The 14,344-nt window shown below is 35.7% G+C and overlaps 1 protein-coding gene across 1 annotated transcript in view; it reads right to left on the bottom strand.

The window, feature by feature from the left end:
* Nucleotides 1-14,344, bottom strand: part of ADGRV1 (adhesion G protein-coupled receptor V1) — a 560,722-nt gene that overhangs the window by 436,368 nt on the left and 110,010 nt on the right. The window contains exons 34-38 of the mRNA XM_061188957.1: nucleotides 12,909-13,118; nucleotides 5,145-5,275; nucleotides 3,955-4,054; nucleotides 3,130-3,309; nucleotides 2,330-2,493 (exon numbers count right to left, since the gene is read on the bottom strand). Coding sequence (XP_061044940.1) covers nucleotides 2,330-2,493; nucleotides 3,130-3,309; nucleotides 3,955-4,054; nucleotides 5,145-5,275; nucleotides 12,909-13,118 — 785 coding nt within the window. The remainder of the gene's footprint in view (nucleotides 1-2,329; nucleotides 2,494-3,129; nucleotides 3,310-3,954; nucleotides 4,055-5,144; nucleotides 5,276-12,908; nucleotides 13,119-14,344) is intronic.

Raw genomic sequence — 14,344 nt, 5'->3', positions numbered from 1 at the left:
CACAATGTAAACATATATCAAATCAACAGAATATACACTTCAAATATCTTATAATTTTATATATTTTTTAGATTCTACATAAGTTTACCATACAGTACTGGTTAATTATACTGCAATAAAGCTGAAATTTTTAAAGAAACATAAAACTATTAAACTTACACCTGGTTGTATAAGTTATTAGGTTGAACCACATGAAACTGCTAATATTATATCATTTTTTACCTGGACTAATATAATATGTAAACCAATTATATAAATATACAAAGTTAGTATACCTTAAATATAATAAGAGCTAAATATTTTAAATTACCTTAATATCCAATGATTAGAATGAGGAATAGAATAATACTATGGGAAAAATATAGGCTTTGCAGTCAAAGAGACCTAGTACCAAATTTCTGTAATTTTAGGTGAGTTACTTAAATTTTAAGGCCTCAATTCTGCCATCTTTATAATGAGGGAAGTAACTGCTACTTTGGGGATTCTAATAATGATTAAAAATAATGTGTATATGGGTTTCCCTGGTGGCGCAGTGGTTGAGAATCTGCCTGCCAATGCAGGGGACACGGGTTCAAGCCCTGGTCTGGGAAGATCCCACATGCCACGGAGCAACTAGGCCCGTGAGCCACAACTACTGAGCCTGCGCGTCTGGAGCTTGTGCTCCGCAACAAGAGAGGCCGCGACAGTGAGAGGCCCGCGCACCGCGATGAAGAGTGGCCCCCGCTCGCCGCAACTAGAGAAAGCCCACGCACAGAAACGAACACCCAACAAAGCCAAAAATAAATAAATAAATAAATAAATAAAATTAAAAAAAAAAAAAATGTGTATGGAGTACCTGGCCTAGAGAGAGTCCCTACAAAGTGATAGATATTTGTGATGGTTAATTTTAATACAATATTACTATTAATCACTAATAAGGCAGTTGCTCAAAACATGAGGACGAGCAAAACCCACATCAGTAGTAACCAGACAGCCAACAATATTGTGACAATATATATATATATAATATCAGTACATACACCTCTCTCTTCGTTGTATTTAATGGAGATACGTTGGCATGTGAAAAAAATAAGAAAATGAAGGTCACAGTTTCTATCTTCTGTAATACAGGGACCAATGTGAGTTACAGAACCAGCGATGTAAAAGGGACTGTCCCCCACCTACCCGCACTGTTCCCCACCTCCATGCAACAACTCTCCCCTATCATGCCCCAGGCTGGCTTATTTCTGTAAATACAGGCTTGCAGTCTCTTAATCTTGTGCTACTCTGAGAACAGAAATGACTGCAAAAACCTGGGGAGAAAAAAGGAAACTTTGAAACCTTGTGTTCATAAAACAAGACTGTAAACCAGATCTCTGAAGGTGGCTATATATTTTCTGCTTTAAAAACTAACGTATCTAAGGAATAATCCATTTATTTTTATTCAATTACATTAATAGATTATATATTTGGAAGAAGATTTACCTTAAAGTTTTATCAAATCTTGTATGTCACATACTGAAATAATATTACCCTTCATCTTACGGCTTTAAGAGTTCTCATACTACCATATTAGGTCACAGTGCCACAGTAATCAACAAAATAAGAATTACTGATTTCAGAGGGTAGATGGTTTACAGTACTTATAGTTTTGTAAAAGTAAAGAGCCTCTGAGAAAATTAAAACTTTAAAAAATAGAACCCCAAAATACATAGTAACTGAAAATTATTTTTCTAAGGCAATGTTCATTCTCTCTCTTTCTCCCTTCCCCTACCCCTCCACCCCACACACCATGTCCTACCCTCTCCATATGTACTATTTTCATAAACTTCTTGGAAATGAATTTAGGTAGATGAAACACTAAGTCCCAAAACAACACAAGATTTCCCAACATGAAAAATCATTTAAAACACAATTTCAGTCAGAAATGACTACTTTAAGTTTGACCATAATCACATTTTATACCATCAGCCTCTAGTGGGTTTCTCACTCTCTCTAATTTAACCGGTCCTAACAACTAAGTCGCTGACCTACATGGCTTTGCTGGTCCAATGAATCCTTTGGAGTAATCAAAATGCTCCTTTGGAATCTCTTAAGCCAAAGACATCTTAAACAGGACTGCCCTAAGGAAATTTTCTTTATCACAAGTTGTTTCTGTGATAAAATACACAACAACAGACCAGCCTATCTAGACTAGAACAGAATCCCCTGTGTGATTTAAAAAAAAGAAAAAAAAAAAAAGTCACAAAAAGAAATAAGCTGATTTAAAGACACCAGAACATTTAATCAACTTCTACTTTTTATCTGGTTATTCGCGTTTAATACAGTAATAGCAAAATAAGCGTTTTACCTCAAGTATAGTAATGTTGATGGCTGCTGCTGTTGCCCCTTCTTCTAAAATCAGAAAGCCAATTACTGGGACAAAGTCAACATTTGGCTCAGCTAGGTTTCCTTCTGTTTGGTTCTTTAGACTCAACATTCCAGGAACTGTGGTATATGTGACATTAATGGCTCCTAATTGAATTGGATGGGAAGGGATTTTAAAATTATTTAAAATTAAAAAACAGTATCTCATTATGAACTTGTTGACTTTCCTAAAAGCACGTCAGTAGCTGTATTATTGGCCCCAATTCCTCACCCCTTCCTCTGTTCTTGGCTTTTACCATGTAATGGCTCAGTGATGTTGCACTGTGGGCAAGGCATCCCTGCCTACCTCTACACTTTGAGTTTCACTGTGTGACTTATTTTGGCTACTAGTACAAGGTAAAAGTGATGGTGTGCTAGTTCTGAGCCTAGATCTTATGGGGTCTGGCATGTTTTTGCTTGCCTTCTTGTGCCTCTACTGGTGCCAGGAGAAGAATGAGAGACACATGGAATACAGCCACCCCAGCCAAGCCCAGACTCAGTTAGTGGACCCACGGCTGGCCCATTACCATATGCTGCTGCGAGTTTGATTGTTTGTTGCACAGCATTCTGTGACACAAGTTCCTTTAATCTTTCAAAAATAAAGAAGTTATAAAGTCCTGTCCTGAATTAAGAAATACTGTTTTCCTGTCCCTGATTTATTCTAGCAATGGCTTTCATCCACCCTAGTAGAATATTAAAAAAGCACCTGCCTGGAAACTCCATTCATTCTAGAGTAACACAAACCTAGAGATCCAAATTCTCTGTTGATGAAAAGCTGAATTGTCATGTTAGCCTCCTGTAGCAAAACAAATCTTGATGAAAGAGCAAAATTTAACACTCCATGTGGTTCATCACTGGCTTCTACGGTCAGAACAGCTGCATATCCTTGAGCGTCAAGCAGAGCAGTTCCTGCTGGTGGAACTCCTAAGAAAGTCAGGGACCACAAGAAATCTAACAGTGACTTGACCTTAACTTCTAAATACTTAAAATATAACCCCACTTTCTGAAACATATTAAAGTAACCAGAAAGTGGTTACTTTCACTCCTCTAACAGAAATCTTCAGGGTGACAAACAGAAGTTACCTTTTAGTTTTTTTTTCTTCTTAGATAGCAATTTTTTTTTTTTTTTTTTTTTGGGGGGCTCGACCTATTATTGTCATTATGTGCTATACTGGTCATCTGAATTACAGAAATTGATTAGAAACTGAGGAAAATACCCAGATAACTTGCCCAAATTAGTAAATCTAATTTATCCATAAAACTGATCCAGAATCCAAATTGGTCAGCTTAGTATAAAATTAATTTCATTAAATTCTACCTTTGGAAATATATTTTATTCCATAGGAAATATTTAGCAAAATTTTTAGAGGTTTTAACTGAATCCATAAAGATAAGTATTTTCATTCTGAGCTGATTCTTTTGGATCTAAATGTTATGGGGCAGACGACATTTAAATAACATTTTTAAAATCGCTATGCATCAAAATGTTAAATATAGAGACAGCAACTCTTATTTTTTTCTGAAAAGAATAATACACCAGAAAAATAATTTAATTAAATTCTGCATTACCTTGTGTCCTGACATCATACAGAATGACCTGGTATACTTCTTTCTCCTCAGGAATATTGTCATCCAACAGATGCACAGATATTGTTTTATTCAATGACCCCTATGTCAAACAGAAAGAAATTCATCCCTCTACTGTCACTGAGCACAAACTATCTCCTGCTTTTACTGGCCTTATAAATTGTGCATCCAACTATATTTTCACTTAAAGTGTTCTGTGGCTTAAAAAATAAATTAAATAAAAAACCATTGACTCATAAGAAAACAGGCTTAAAGTAGATAGGGAACAACTGTGGAAGATTTTGAGTGCTGAGCTCATGAATATAGATCTTATCTAGTGAGCAATGTAGCTCTATTGAAAATTCCAGACAAAGCAGTAAGTTGGAGAGATTTCTATGGCAGTGGTTAATGGGAAAAACTGGAATATGGAAAAGAAGACCAGTGTTATAGGGAAACCAGTTATTAGAAGTCAAATGTAGTCCTCAAGGCAGAAGGTTATAGGGGTTAGGCTTAATACTGAGGGAGTGGAAATGAAGAGAAAAAGAATTAAACAATTTACCAAACAAGAATTCATATCAAGTGAGCGTGGAGAAGAGAAGACGAAGAGAAACAATAAAGTAGTGCTAACTTTCTACCCAAGAACTGCTTTCTTATAGTTATTTTCCACCAATCATCTTCTTTCAAACTGTCAGCAAGAGCCTTTAAATGTAACCTCAAAAATACTGTGTGATAAAAAGACAAAAAAATAAAAATACTGTGATAAAAAGACATTTGTTTCTCAGGCTATATTTGCTGTTTCGTAGCAGTGAAACATTTAAGTTCCAAGTGCATTCAAAGTTCCAAGACAGTGAGGGGTAAGAGAAGAGGGACAAGCGGTACTCATCATCTTCAGAATGACACAGTTGACACCAACAGCGGGAGGGCAAGAAAGCAACAAGAGGGCTTGCCTCAAATGCAAAGTCAACTTTTTCTGTTTCCTTACAGGAGATCTACCTAGTACATATGGAAAAACAAACCCCCTCCCTAAGTCTTAGAAATTTTTTGAGTAATGTTCTTCCTTTAGGTTTCTAAGGAAGCAGCTCCCTCATGGATCTCTATTAATCTTTGTATTACGTAATCAGAGTTTTCCCATTTTCCTCACAAAACACAGTTACCTCCAGATATTGCAGTAAAGCTTTTCTTGGTGGTATTACCTCAGGAAAGAAGAGTTGTCCGGTAAAGTTAGCAAAATTGAGTTCTAGGTTTTGCCCAATAATTTTCCAGTTAACAGTAACATTTCCTCGACCAGGGGGTGTTCTCATCACATGGAATTGTAAAATTTCTCCTGCAGGTGAAATGTACAGATTGATGAATGTTTAATGTAAAATGAGCTTAACATTTGAAGTCAACAAAACCCAAATCCCAAACATGCAACTACTACAGTACCTTTTCCAAGAACATTACAAACCTGTTCTGTTTGCAATTTTCTAGAAGCTTTATACATGCTTATTGTTTATTAACACATTATTGCTTATCCCACTTCTAAATACTTCCATTTAGTAGAACTTCAGGAAGTTTAATATGTAAAAGTTACAAAAGCACATGCTTAAATAGAAAACACAAACTTTTATACACTCCAAAACATGCACCAGAACATAAACGTTCTGTAAATTAAAGAAAATAATTAAGTCCTCATGGTCAAAACTAGTAATAACACAAGTAAATTCTTCCTTCACTTCCCAAAAGGACAAAAATTCCTTACACTGGTATGCAATGTGATTTTACACAATGCATGCATAAAAATGCTTGCAAATACCTGAAAATCACATTTCTTGAAATTGTAACTTACATATACCATCAATGATTTTGTTTTATAAAAAGAAATACAAAGGAAAGGTGTCAAATCTGTATATCAACCTCTGTAACTTCACCGAAGTTACAGCTATCCTTCCTGGATAAATGAGGCATTTTAGATACTTTCCATTCCTGGCTTTTATCCTCATGTAATATTTTGTAAAATTGAAGAAAATCATAAAAGTCATTTCTTCTAAATTGCTGGAAGTGAAAAGTAAGCTCCTAGGGAGTACTGGTGATGGCCATGTGTCTTGCTGAAAATATGCTGAATTCAAAAGTTTTATGATGATGAACAGAAGTTAAGGTACATTAATGAACTATATTACTAAAAACTAATAATTATTAAAAGATAAATGAATTCATGTTTAAAAGGCTTTAAAGAACACATCCTTATAGCATAGACATACAGTTGAAATCCATGCATATTCATTAAAAATATCACTTTTACTTAGTTATCCAAATAAATACACACATCTGACACTTTTAAATGAGGAGAGTAGCAACAACACAGTAAAATACAAACACCCTTTCCAAATATGTTTTAGCTACCACAGTTTTTTTAATTTTTAAAATAATAAAATTAAATAATTATTTCTAATAGAAAGGTTTCTTAAAATATCATAAATTCATTAATTTAGAGATTATCTTATTTCAGTTACTAAAAAACAAAACAAAATTTTCATACTAAATTTAAGCATACATAACTTTAATACATTTATTACATAAATTATTTTGGGACAGCAGAAAATATAAGAAAGCAAAAACAGGGAGACTTCTAAATAAAATTTCCTAAAACAGTTCAATGTTTAATGCATACCTTTTAAAATGTTTCAATACAAAAAAAAATTTTTAATTGCTATCACAATAGCAGACTACGACTTGGATGTTTTTATTGAAACATAAAGGAAATGTTACTAGAAATCAGTGTCCAAAGGTTAGGATATAACTGAAAGAATGGGTACAATCAGCCATAATTGCCATGCCATTTAAAATTTTTATACTTATATAACTCATATGAATAAAACACAGGCACTACAATGAAACCCTGGAGTCTCTCTATTGTATACCAGGCAGAATTTCTCAAGGGTTTATTACTGAATGGCAGAGAGAGAGAACCTTGGAGTTATTAAGCTCTTCCGCCTAGAGTGTTGTCTGGTGACCCAAATAAACAGGTATACAGAGTCATGGTTTTCAACTTTTTTTAAAATCACAAAACCTAGTAATATTTCAAAATGAAAATTATAGAAGTTTGAAAAAGTGCTAAAAATGCAGTGGGAATACAAGTGGCAAAAAAAAAATGTAGGTCAATGATAATCTATGTTGAAGGGGAACCTGTAAATATCATAATAAAAAAAATTATGGTTGTAAGATGGTACATAGAGATTTGGGAATAAATACACCATTAAAGGCAAAACTAAAAATGAAATGCTAAGGAGAGAAAAAAGTAAAATCCTCCTACAAACTTATTACATGTAAAAATGCTCAGTCTAATACCACTTAATATCACCTTTGAAAATTTAATATTACCATGCAAGAATTTAACTTGCAAGAAAATATTACAAGAAACACAATTTGAAGCACAACACACACACAAATAAAAGGTAAACCAAGTATTCCTTCAACACATAATTTCATGAGCCTATTAAAAATCACGTCAACAGAATAAATAGTGTGAAGATTTTCCTAAGAATCAAAATAGAGGTATTAACTGCCTCTTTAAGGCAGACTGCCAAGAATTAGGTCCATTTAAAATGCCTTCTAGGGATTTCCCTGGTGGTGCAGTGGTTAAGAATCCGCCTGCCAATGCAGGGGACAAGGGTTCGACCCCTAGTCCAGGAAGATCCCACATGCCACGGAGCAACTAAGCCCGTGCGCCACAACTACTGAGCCTGCGCTCTAGAGCCCACGAGCCACAACTACTGAAGCCCACGCGCCTAGAGCCCGTGCTCTGCAACAAGAGAAGCCACCGCAGTGAGAAGACCACACACCATAACAAAGAGTAGCCCCCGCTCACCGCAACTAGAGAAAATCCGTGCTCAGCAACGAAGACCCAACACAGCCAAAGAAAAATAAATAAATAAATTTATTTATTAAAAAAAAAAAAATCCTTCTAGGAAGAATTACCAGAAAGCTACCTTCTACCTAGAGGAGGAGTCAAAGAACATAGGAAAAGGAAAAAATTAGAAACAAGTGCTCAGTCTTCTAAATACAAGGGAAGGACAGAAGATAGGTCCTAAAGAAGGAAGGTAAAATTTTCAGATAGCCAATATTTTACCACACTGGCCTTCTAGTTTTTGCCCAGAATGAAGATCTAGAGAGGGCCCTCCCCCACTAAAGAGTCTGACTAATTCCTGGAAGATCATCTTGATATGAAATCTAGAGTCCACCAAAAATCAGTGATACATTTTAACTCTAAGCAGAAGATCTAAGACCAAAAAAAAAGGGATTTCCCTGGCGGGCCAGTGGTTAAGACTTCGCACTTCCACTGCAGGGGGCATGGGTTCGATCCCTGGTCTGAGAACTAAGATCCTACATGCCATGTGGCACGGCCATAAAAGATCAAAAAACAGGAAGATCTATCATATGGGTTCTAGACCTAGCCTAACACAAATAAGAAATATGAATATAAAATTCATTTTAATAACCCAGAGTATTTCGTGTATTTCTTCCTAAAACAAATCAGGATTGTTTTTACAAAGATAAACGTCAACTACAATGTGTATAAAAATAATGGAAAACTAAAATACAGGAAATATGTTTTAACAGATTCATGTATACATGGTATACAGGAACCATACAAACTGTGTTCTACAATTAATAGAAAATGAGTTAAAACAATTACAGGGATATGAATAATATGAAACACAAACTGTCAATAAGAAAAAAAGTTGAGTGTTTCTAATATAGCAGTTCGATATATATTTTTAAAGAATCACATCTCTTGTTCAAATCTTTACCTAGAAAAAATACATGCTGTCTCTGAGAAAAGGAGAAATTTTAAATCCATTGAACATGACATAATGATTATGATGCTGCAGAGATGTGTGAAGTGAAACATTTAACACAGATTTATAAAGAGCACATTTATACATACTTTGCAACCACAGTAAAAATCTATTGTCCTATATTTCTAAAGTCTGCCCATTACATTTGAAAGAAAGTAATATTTACCACTGGGCATCTGTCCAATTGCTTTAGGACAAAAATGTAGAAATAGGATTCTACAGAATTCAATACACTGTTAAACACTAAGGCAATTCCTCCCCATGAAATGAAAATGTATTCTAGAGCCAGAAGTTCAGCATTGTCCACATTTTAAATCTAATCACATAAATGAAACTCCAACACTAAGTCAAAAGCAATGTTAACATTGTCAAAAGCCTACATGGCATGATTTTTTTACCCCATTTCTTTAGCAGTTATCTTTGAAGAATCACCATGAAGTTTTCAGTTTTGTAAACATCTGCTTGATATACATTTCTCTAGGCAATTTTGCAGTAGTACAAAGAATACATGCACAAAATACTGAATTCTTGAGGTTAGACATAATGTTTTTGAAAAAAGAAAATTAATTTAGACTCTAGGAAAGGGTTTAGTAGGAAAGGGAAAGAAAAGTAAATAAAAAAAAATAGAAATTCCTCCCAATTTTTATTTAGAAAATGTAAAAATTCTAGGGAGTACTGATTAATGAAAGCAATTCATTGTTCTATTTCCTGTACCAAACTCATGCTCATAGATTGATATGATGAAGCAGATAGGATATGCTTTTGATATGATAAACCAATAACACATTTGGACCACATGTTTTAATGACTAATCATTTTTCCTCTTTGCATCCCCTGCAGATATTTAGCTGTTGGAGACTAAAGAGACCACAATCTGGTTTTCAGGTGTTAAGTGCGTCCAGGTGAAAGAGAACACAGGTGCCAAGAGCCTGCAGTTTCCCCAAGATGCAGTTTCCCCAGTTTCCTTGCTCAGCACAAGAGCCTGGGTTTCTTCAGAGCCTCCAACCCACCACCACTGTCACCACCCAGACTCCCGTAGGATGCATGTAATGACGCTAGCTCCTTTACAGTTAAAATGCCCTTCAAGTGATCCTGGACATCCAAATATTTTTGTATTCTTAAAAAAAAAAAAATCCCATCATATTGCTGAAAATCACATACCTAGTCCAGCTCTGTGTCCTCCCTTAAATCTAATCCTTTCTGGTCCCTGAACTTATTTATACCCCCCATGCCACTAACACTTTTATTCTCTTCTTCTACATTACCTTCTTCTCTATATTTCTTCAACAAAACAAAGCAAGTCCAAAATACTCTATGCTTTAATCTGGTTTCTCCAATTTTTCTCCTTTCCTTGCTCTCAGAGCCAACAAACAAGAGTATCCCCTAAGGCAGCTTCTCACCCCTAATGCAGTGAAGGACAAGGGTTTTGTTTTGTTTTGTTTTAATAATTTTTTTTTTTTTTTTTTTTAGTTTTCTTTTATCTGAAAATATCTTTATTTCACTTTCATTCTTGACAAATGTTTTCACTAGTATAGAATTCTGGGTTGGCTTTTTTCTGCTTTGAGCACCTTTTTTTTTTTGGCTGCGCTGGGTCTTTGTTGCTGTGTGCGGGCTTTCTCTAGTTGCAGTGAGCGGGGGCTACTCTTTGTTGCGGTGTGTAGGCTTCTCATTGTGGTGGCTTCTCTTGTTGCAGAGCACGGGCTCTAGGCGCACGGGCTTCTGTAGTTGTAGCACGTGAGCTCAGTAGTTGCAGTGTACGGGCTCTAGAGCGCAGGCTCAGTAGTTGTGGCACACAGGATTAGTTGCCCCGCAGCATGTGGGATCTTCCCAGACCAGGGCTCAAACCTGTGTCCCCTGCATTGGCAGGTGGATTCTTAACCACTGGACCACCAGGGAAGTCCCAGACAAGGGGTTTTTCGTCTGTTTTTTGTTTTGTTTTGTTTTGTTTTCCTTGATCTATCATAAACTGACATTTTTGTAAAACACAATAAAATAAATGACTAGATAAGTTAAATGGCAAAAAGAACACACATACAAAATGTAAGCCCATAGATATCACAGCAAAATGAAATCGTTATAAAAGTCTCTAGAAAAGATTCTTTCAATTTTCAAACTTATCCTGTCACAAACCAAAAGCAAACACTTTGTGTGCAGACGTCAGCTTGAGGACCGTACTTTGAGGAGCGCTGCCCCCAAGGCTTCTACAGTCCTGTCTTTTGTTATCCTTAGTTATTTGCTTTCCATGCCAAGTTCTTCTTTAAAATTTCTCTGCAGTTACTACTGTTCCCTCTAGCCCATTTGGAAATCTAATCTCACTTGTTGCCCATGTTAGTACGAGACACGCTGGTTACTTTCTTCTGGTAACTAATGAAAACACATTCTTATTTTGGTCTCTTCCCACCTCTCTGGCAGAGCCTTCTTTCCCCTTTCCCCTTTGCCTTTTGCCTGTCCCAGCACCTTACCCTGGTGTCCCACATAGCTCCATCCTTGACAACTTGCTTTTCTCCCTCTATCCACTAAGATCTTAATTTTAGATCTTTAATTTTCCTGATTTCAACGATTATCTCTAAAAATCCAATTTCCACCCCTAGTTTAAGATAGAGTCAGATTCTCTCACCAAATTTCCTCCTCTCACATGGACACTGTTACTCAAATTCATTATTCTTCCAACTCAAATCCTGAAATATTTACCCGACGTTCCTGCATTGTCAGGTTCTGCAGTAGATGTAAGTTCAAGCAAAACAAGTTTCTTCTCACAAGGTGCCCTATAGCATAAGCTCTGGATTCAGACAGCACTAGGTTTAAGCCCCACCATGAATAACTATGTACTGGGTAATCCCTCTAATATTCAGTTTCCTTGTGTGAAAATCTGGTGTATATCGTCATACCCACTTCATAGCCCTGTTGTTAAAATTAAGTGAAATGATGGATGTAAAATGTCTGGCATGCAGAAAACACTCAGTAAGTGTTATTGTTGTTGTCATTATTATTGAGATTAACTCCTCTTCCAGTGACTTTTTACTTGCATTATACTAGAAATAATTTTTCGAGAGTTGATGATCTGTCTTTAGATTGACTTATAGCAATTTGTTACTCACTTTTACTCACTATTGCTATGACAACATGAGATTCTAAACTGCTAATAAAAGGAAAGAGTATTGGAAAATGGCTCAGATATTTTCATTAAGTTAAATAAACTTGCAAGTTGGGAGTACAGTAAGGTAAAAGGTGATGCACACTAAAATGCATTCAGTTTCCAGCACAGCCACTAACTAGCTATATGATTCTGTCCAGTCCCTTAATCTCTCTGTCTCAGTTCTCTCATCCATAATATCAAAGTCCAAATGCATGATCTATATTCTTTTCATTTCTTAACTTTTAGGTACAATTATTTTTTAATTTTAAACACAAATTATAGTGAAACAGACTATAAATACCAGTTTTATCTCAAACAGACTTATTCAAAGACAAAAACACTGCTATAATGGTTTAAACAAAAAGTAGCCTATAAATGTAAACCCTATAAATGATGTAAAATATTAAGATTCAAGAAAATTACTGTTTTTTTACGGGAAAAGAGGACATTGTATAATTTTTTTCTAGTTTGGCACTTTGTTCATAAAATATACAGACATATAAACATAAAATCCAGGCTAAAATATTCACTGATCAGAAACTACTATTTTTTTTTGAACAGAGAGCCAATATTTCACCATTTAACATCAACAGCTACCACTGAGCACATAAACACTATGTGCCCAGAACCATGCTAAGCACTTTACATTCATCTACTTAATCCTCACACAGAAACCTACGAAGGAAGTAGTATTTCCCTTCATTTAACAGATGAGAGAAAGCTGAGCATCCTAGGTTTGACCAATTTCATTAAAACCACACTAGTGCGGAGTGGCAAGCTAGAACACAATACCAATCTGCGAGGCTCCTAAATCTAGTTAAACAGTTCACTATACAGCCCTCTCCCAAATAAGCTCCATGTACATTAACATACCCAGCTGTACAAAATAATGAATTTTTAAAATGGGAAACTTTAAAAAACTAGACAAAAAATGACATCCATGGAAAAGAGAATTAATGTGCTCAACAAAAAAAGGAACCCACCTTCAAGACCTATGACAGATCTGGAAGCAGTCTGAAAGCTAACAACTCCTGCCACATTGTCATTGGCCAAAATGTTCACTCTGACGGTGTCGGAACTGGGCAAAATTCTACCTCCGCCTTCAGTGTACACCAAGCTAACTATGATGCTTTCATCATCCTCTGGCTCAGAATCATCCAAAATGGTTAAAATGGCTATCTTTTTGGTTTCACCTATAAAGAAATAATGGAATAAAACCTAAGTAAGAAAATCATCAATAGAGAATTCACAAAGGTCCAAGATAACTTCTTTCAAAAAGAAAAGTTAAGTAAAAATACATGAATGAATTATAACAGTTCAATACCGTGAGCATTATTAGTGCCACTATAAGCAAATGTTGTATGTTAGTCTGTATACCCTTTCACCTATAAAACACTGTAAAAATTTCATTAATATGGGCAGATTGTGGAAAAGGACATTTTGAATTATGGAAGGTTAAAGGGTAGAATTATTTCAAGGAATCATGGTTTTACTTCCTGGTCTTTAGCCTAGAACCATGACCTAGCTAGGGGAAGAGGTTCTGAAGCATCTACTGTTTAGAAACAGTTCCCTCTAGAAAGTGGGGTCTCATTCTCATTTTGGTGTTACCATGAATGATTTTCAGGTAATCAAGCCAAAACTTCCCTGAAAGACCAGGAACACTTAGGGAATAGTGGTCAAAATGGGAAACAGAAAAGGACGGTAAATTCTGAGCAAGAGAACCCACCTAAATGGGATAAGTCTTCGGGGAGCCAGATGAGATGACAACATCAAATACTAGTCTCCAGGATTTGGGCAATAAGGGAAGGAGGCAGAAAAGGAATTCAAAGGGACGCATAACAGCAACAAGGGCCAAGCAATCTACTTTGCAATTTGGTCTAGGACCCCACTAGTAGATAGGGCATCACTGAAAACCCCCAAATCCAACACTGCTTCTGCTGTTCACCTACAGTGTTCCCCATCTAATTCTTTGCCACTTTCTGGAAAGAGAAAGGGTGAGAAAAGGCAGGAGAAAGGAGAAAATGGATGTGAATGCATGTTCTCTCTCTCACGACCCTGGTATATTTTATCAATTCAGTGTCAAGATTGCCTCAAGAGAGTATATATTATCTGAGAATCTAGGTTAACTATAAAATATAGTCCATTTTGTGTGATTCTACAGTTACAATTCAAGGTAATACTAATTTGTATAATGCCACTACTTTATATGATAACTTTTTTATTGTTACCAAAGCCACTAAAAAAACTAACTTTAAATTTTCATCTCCACTCCCTCCTCAAATTTCATTATTTCCTTTGAAATAGGGAGAAATGTTACCAGTTACTAACCTGTGCACACACACACCCCATGCATCAAGCGTATCATTATTCCATTGTTCCCAAAACCATTTACTAGGAAATAATCATTTTTGAGAAGTTT

Source organism: Eubalaena glacialis, chromosome 4 (assembly GCF_028564815.1).
Source record: "Eubalaena glacialis isolate mEubGla1 chromosome 4, mEubGla1.1.hap2.+ XY, whole genome shotgun sequence".
NCBI classification, from domain to species: Eukaryota; Metazoa; Chordata; class Mammalia; order Artiodactyla; family Balaenidae; genus Eubalaena; species Eubalaena glacialis.
Note: the sequence above shows the minus strand (reverse complement) of the source record. Positions and strands in the feature narration are given on the sequence as shown.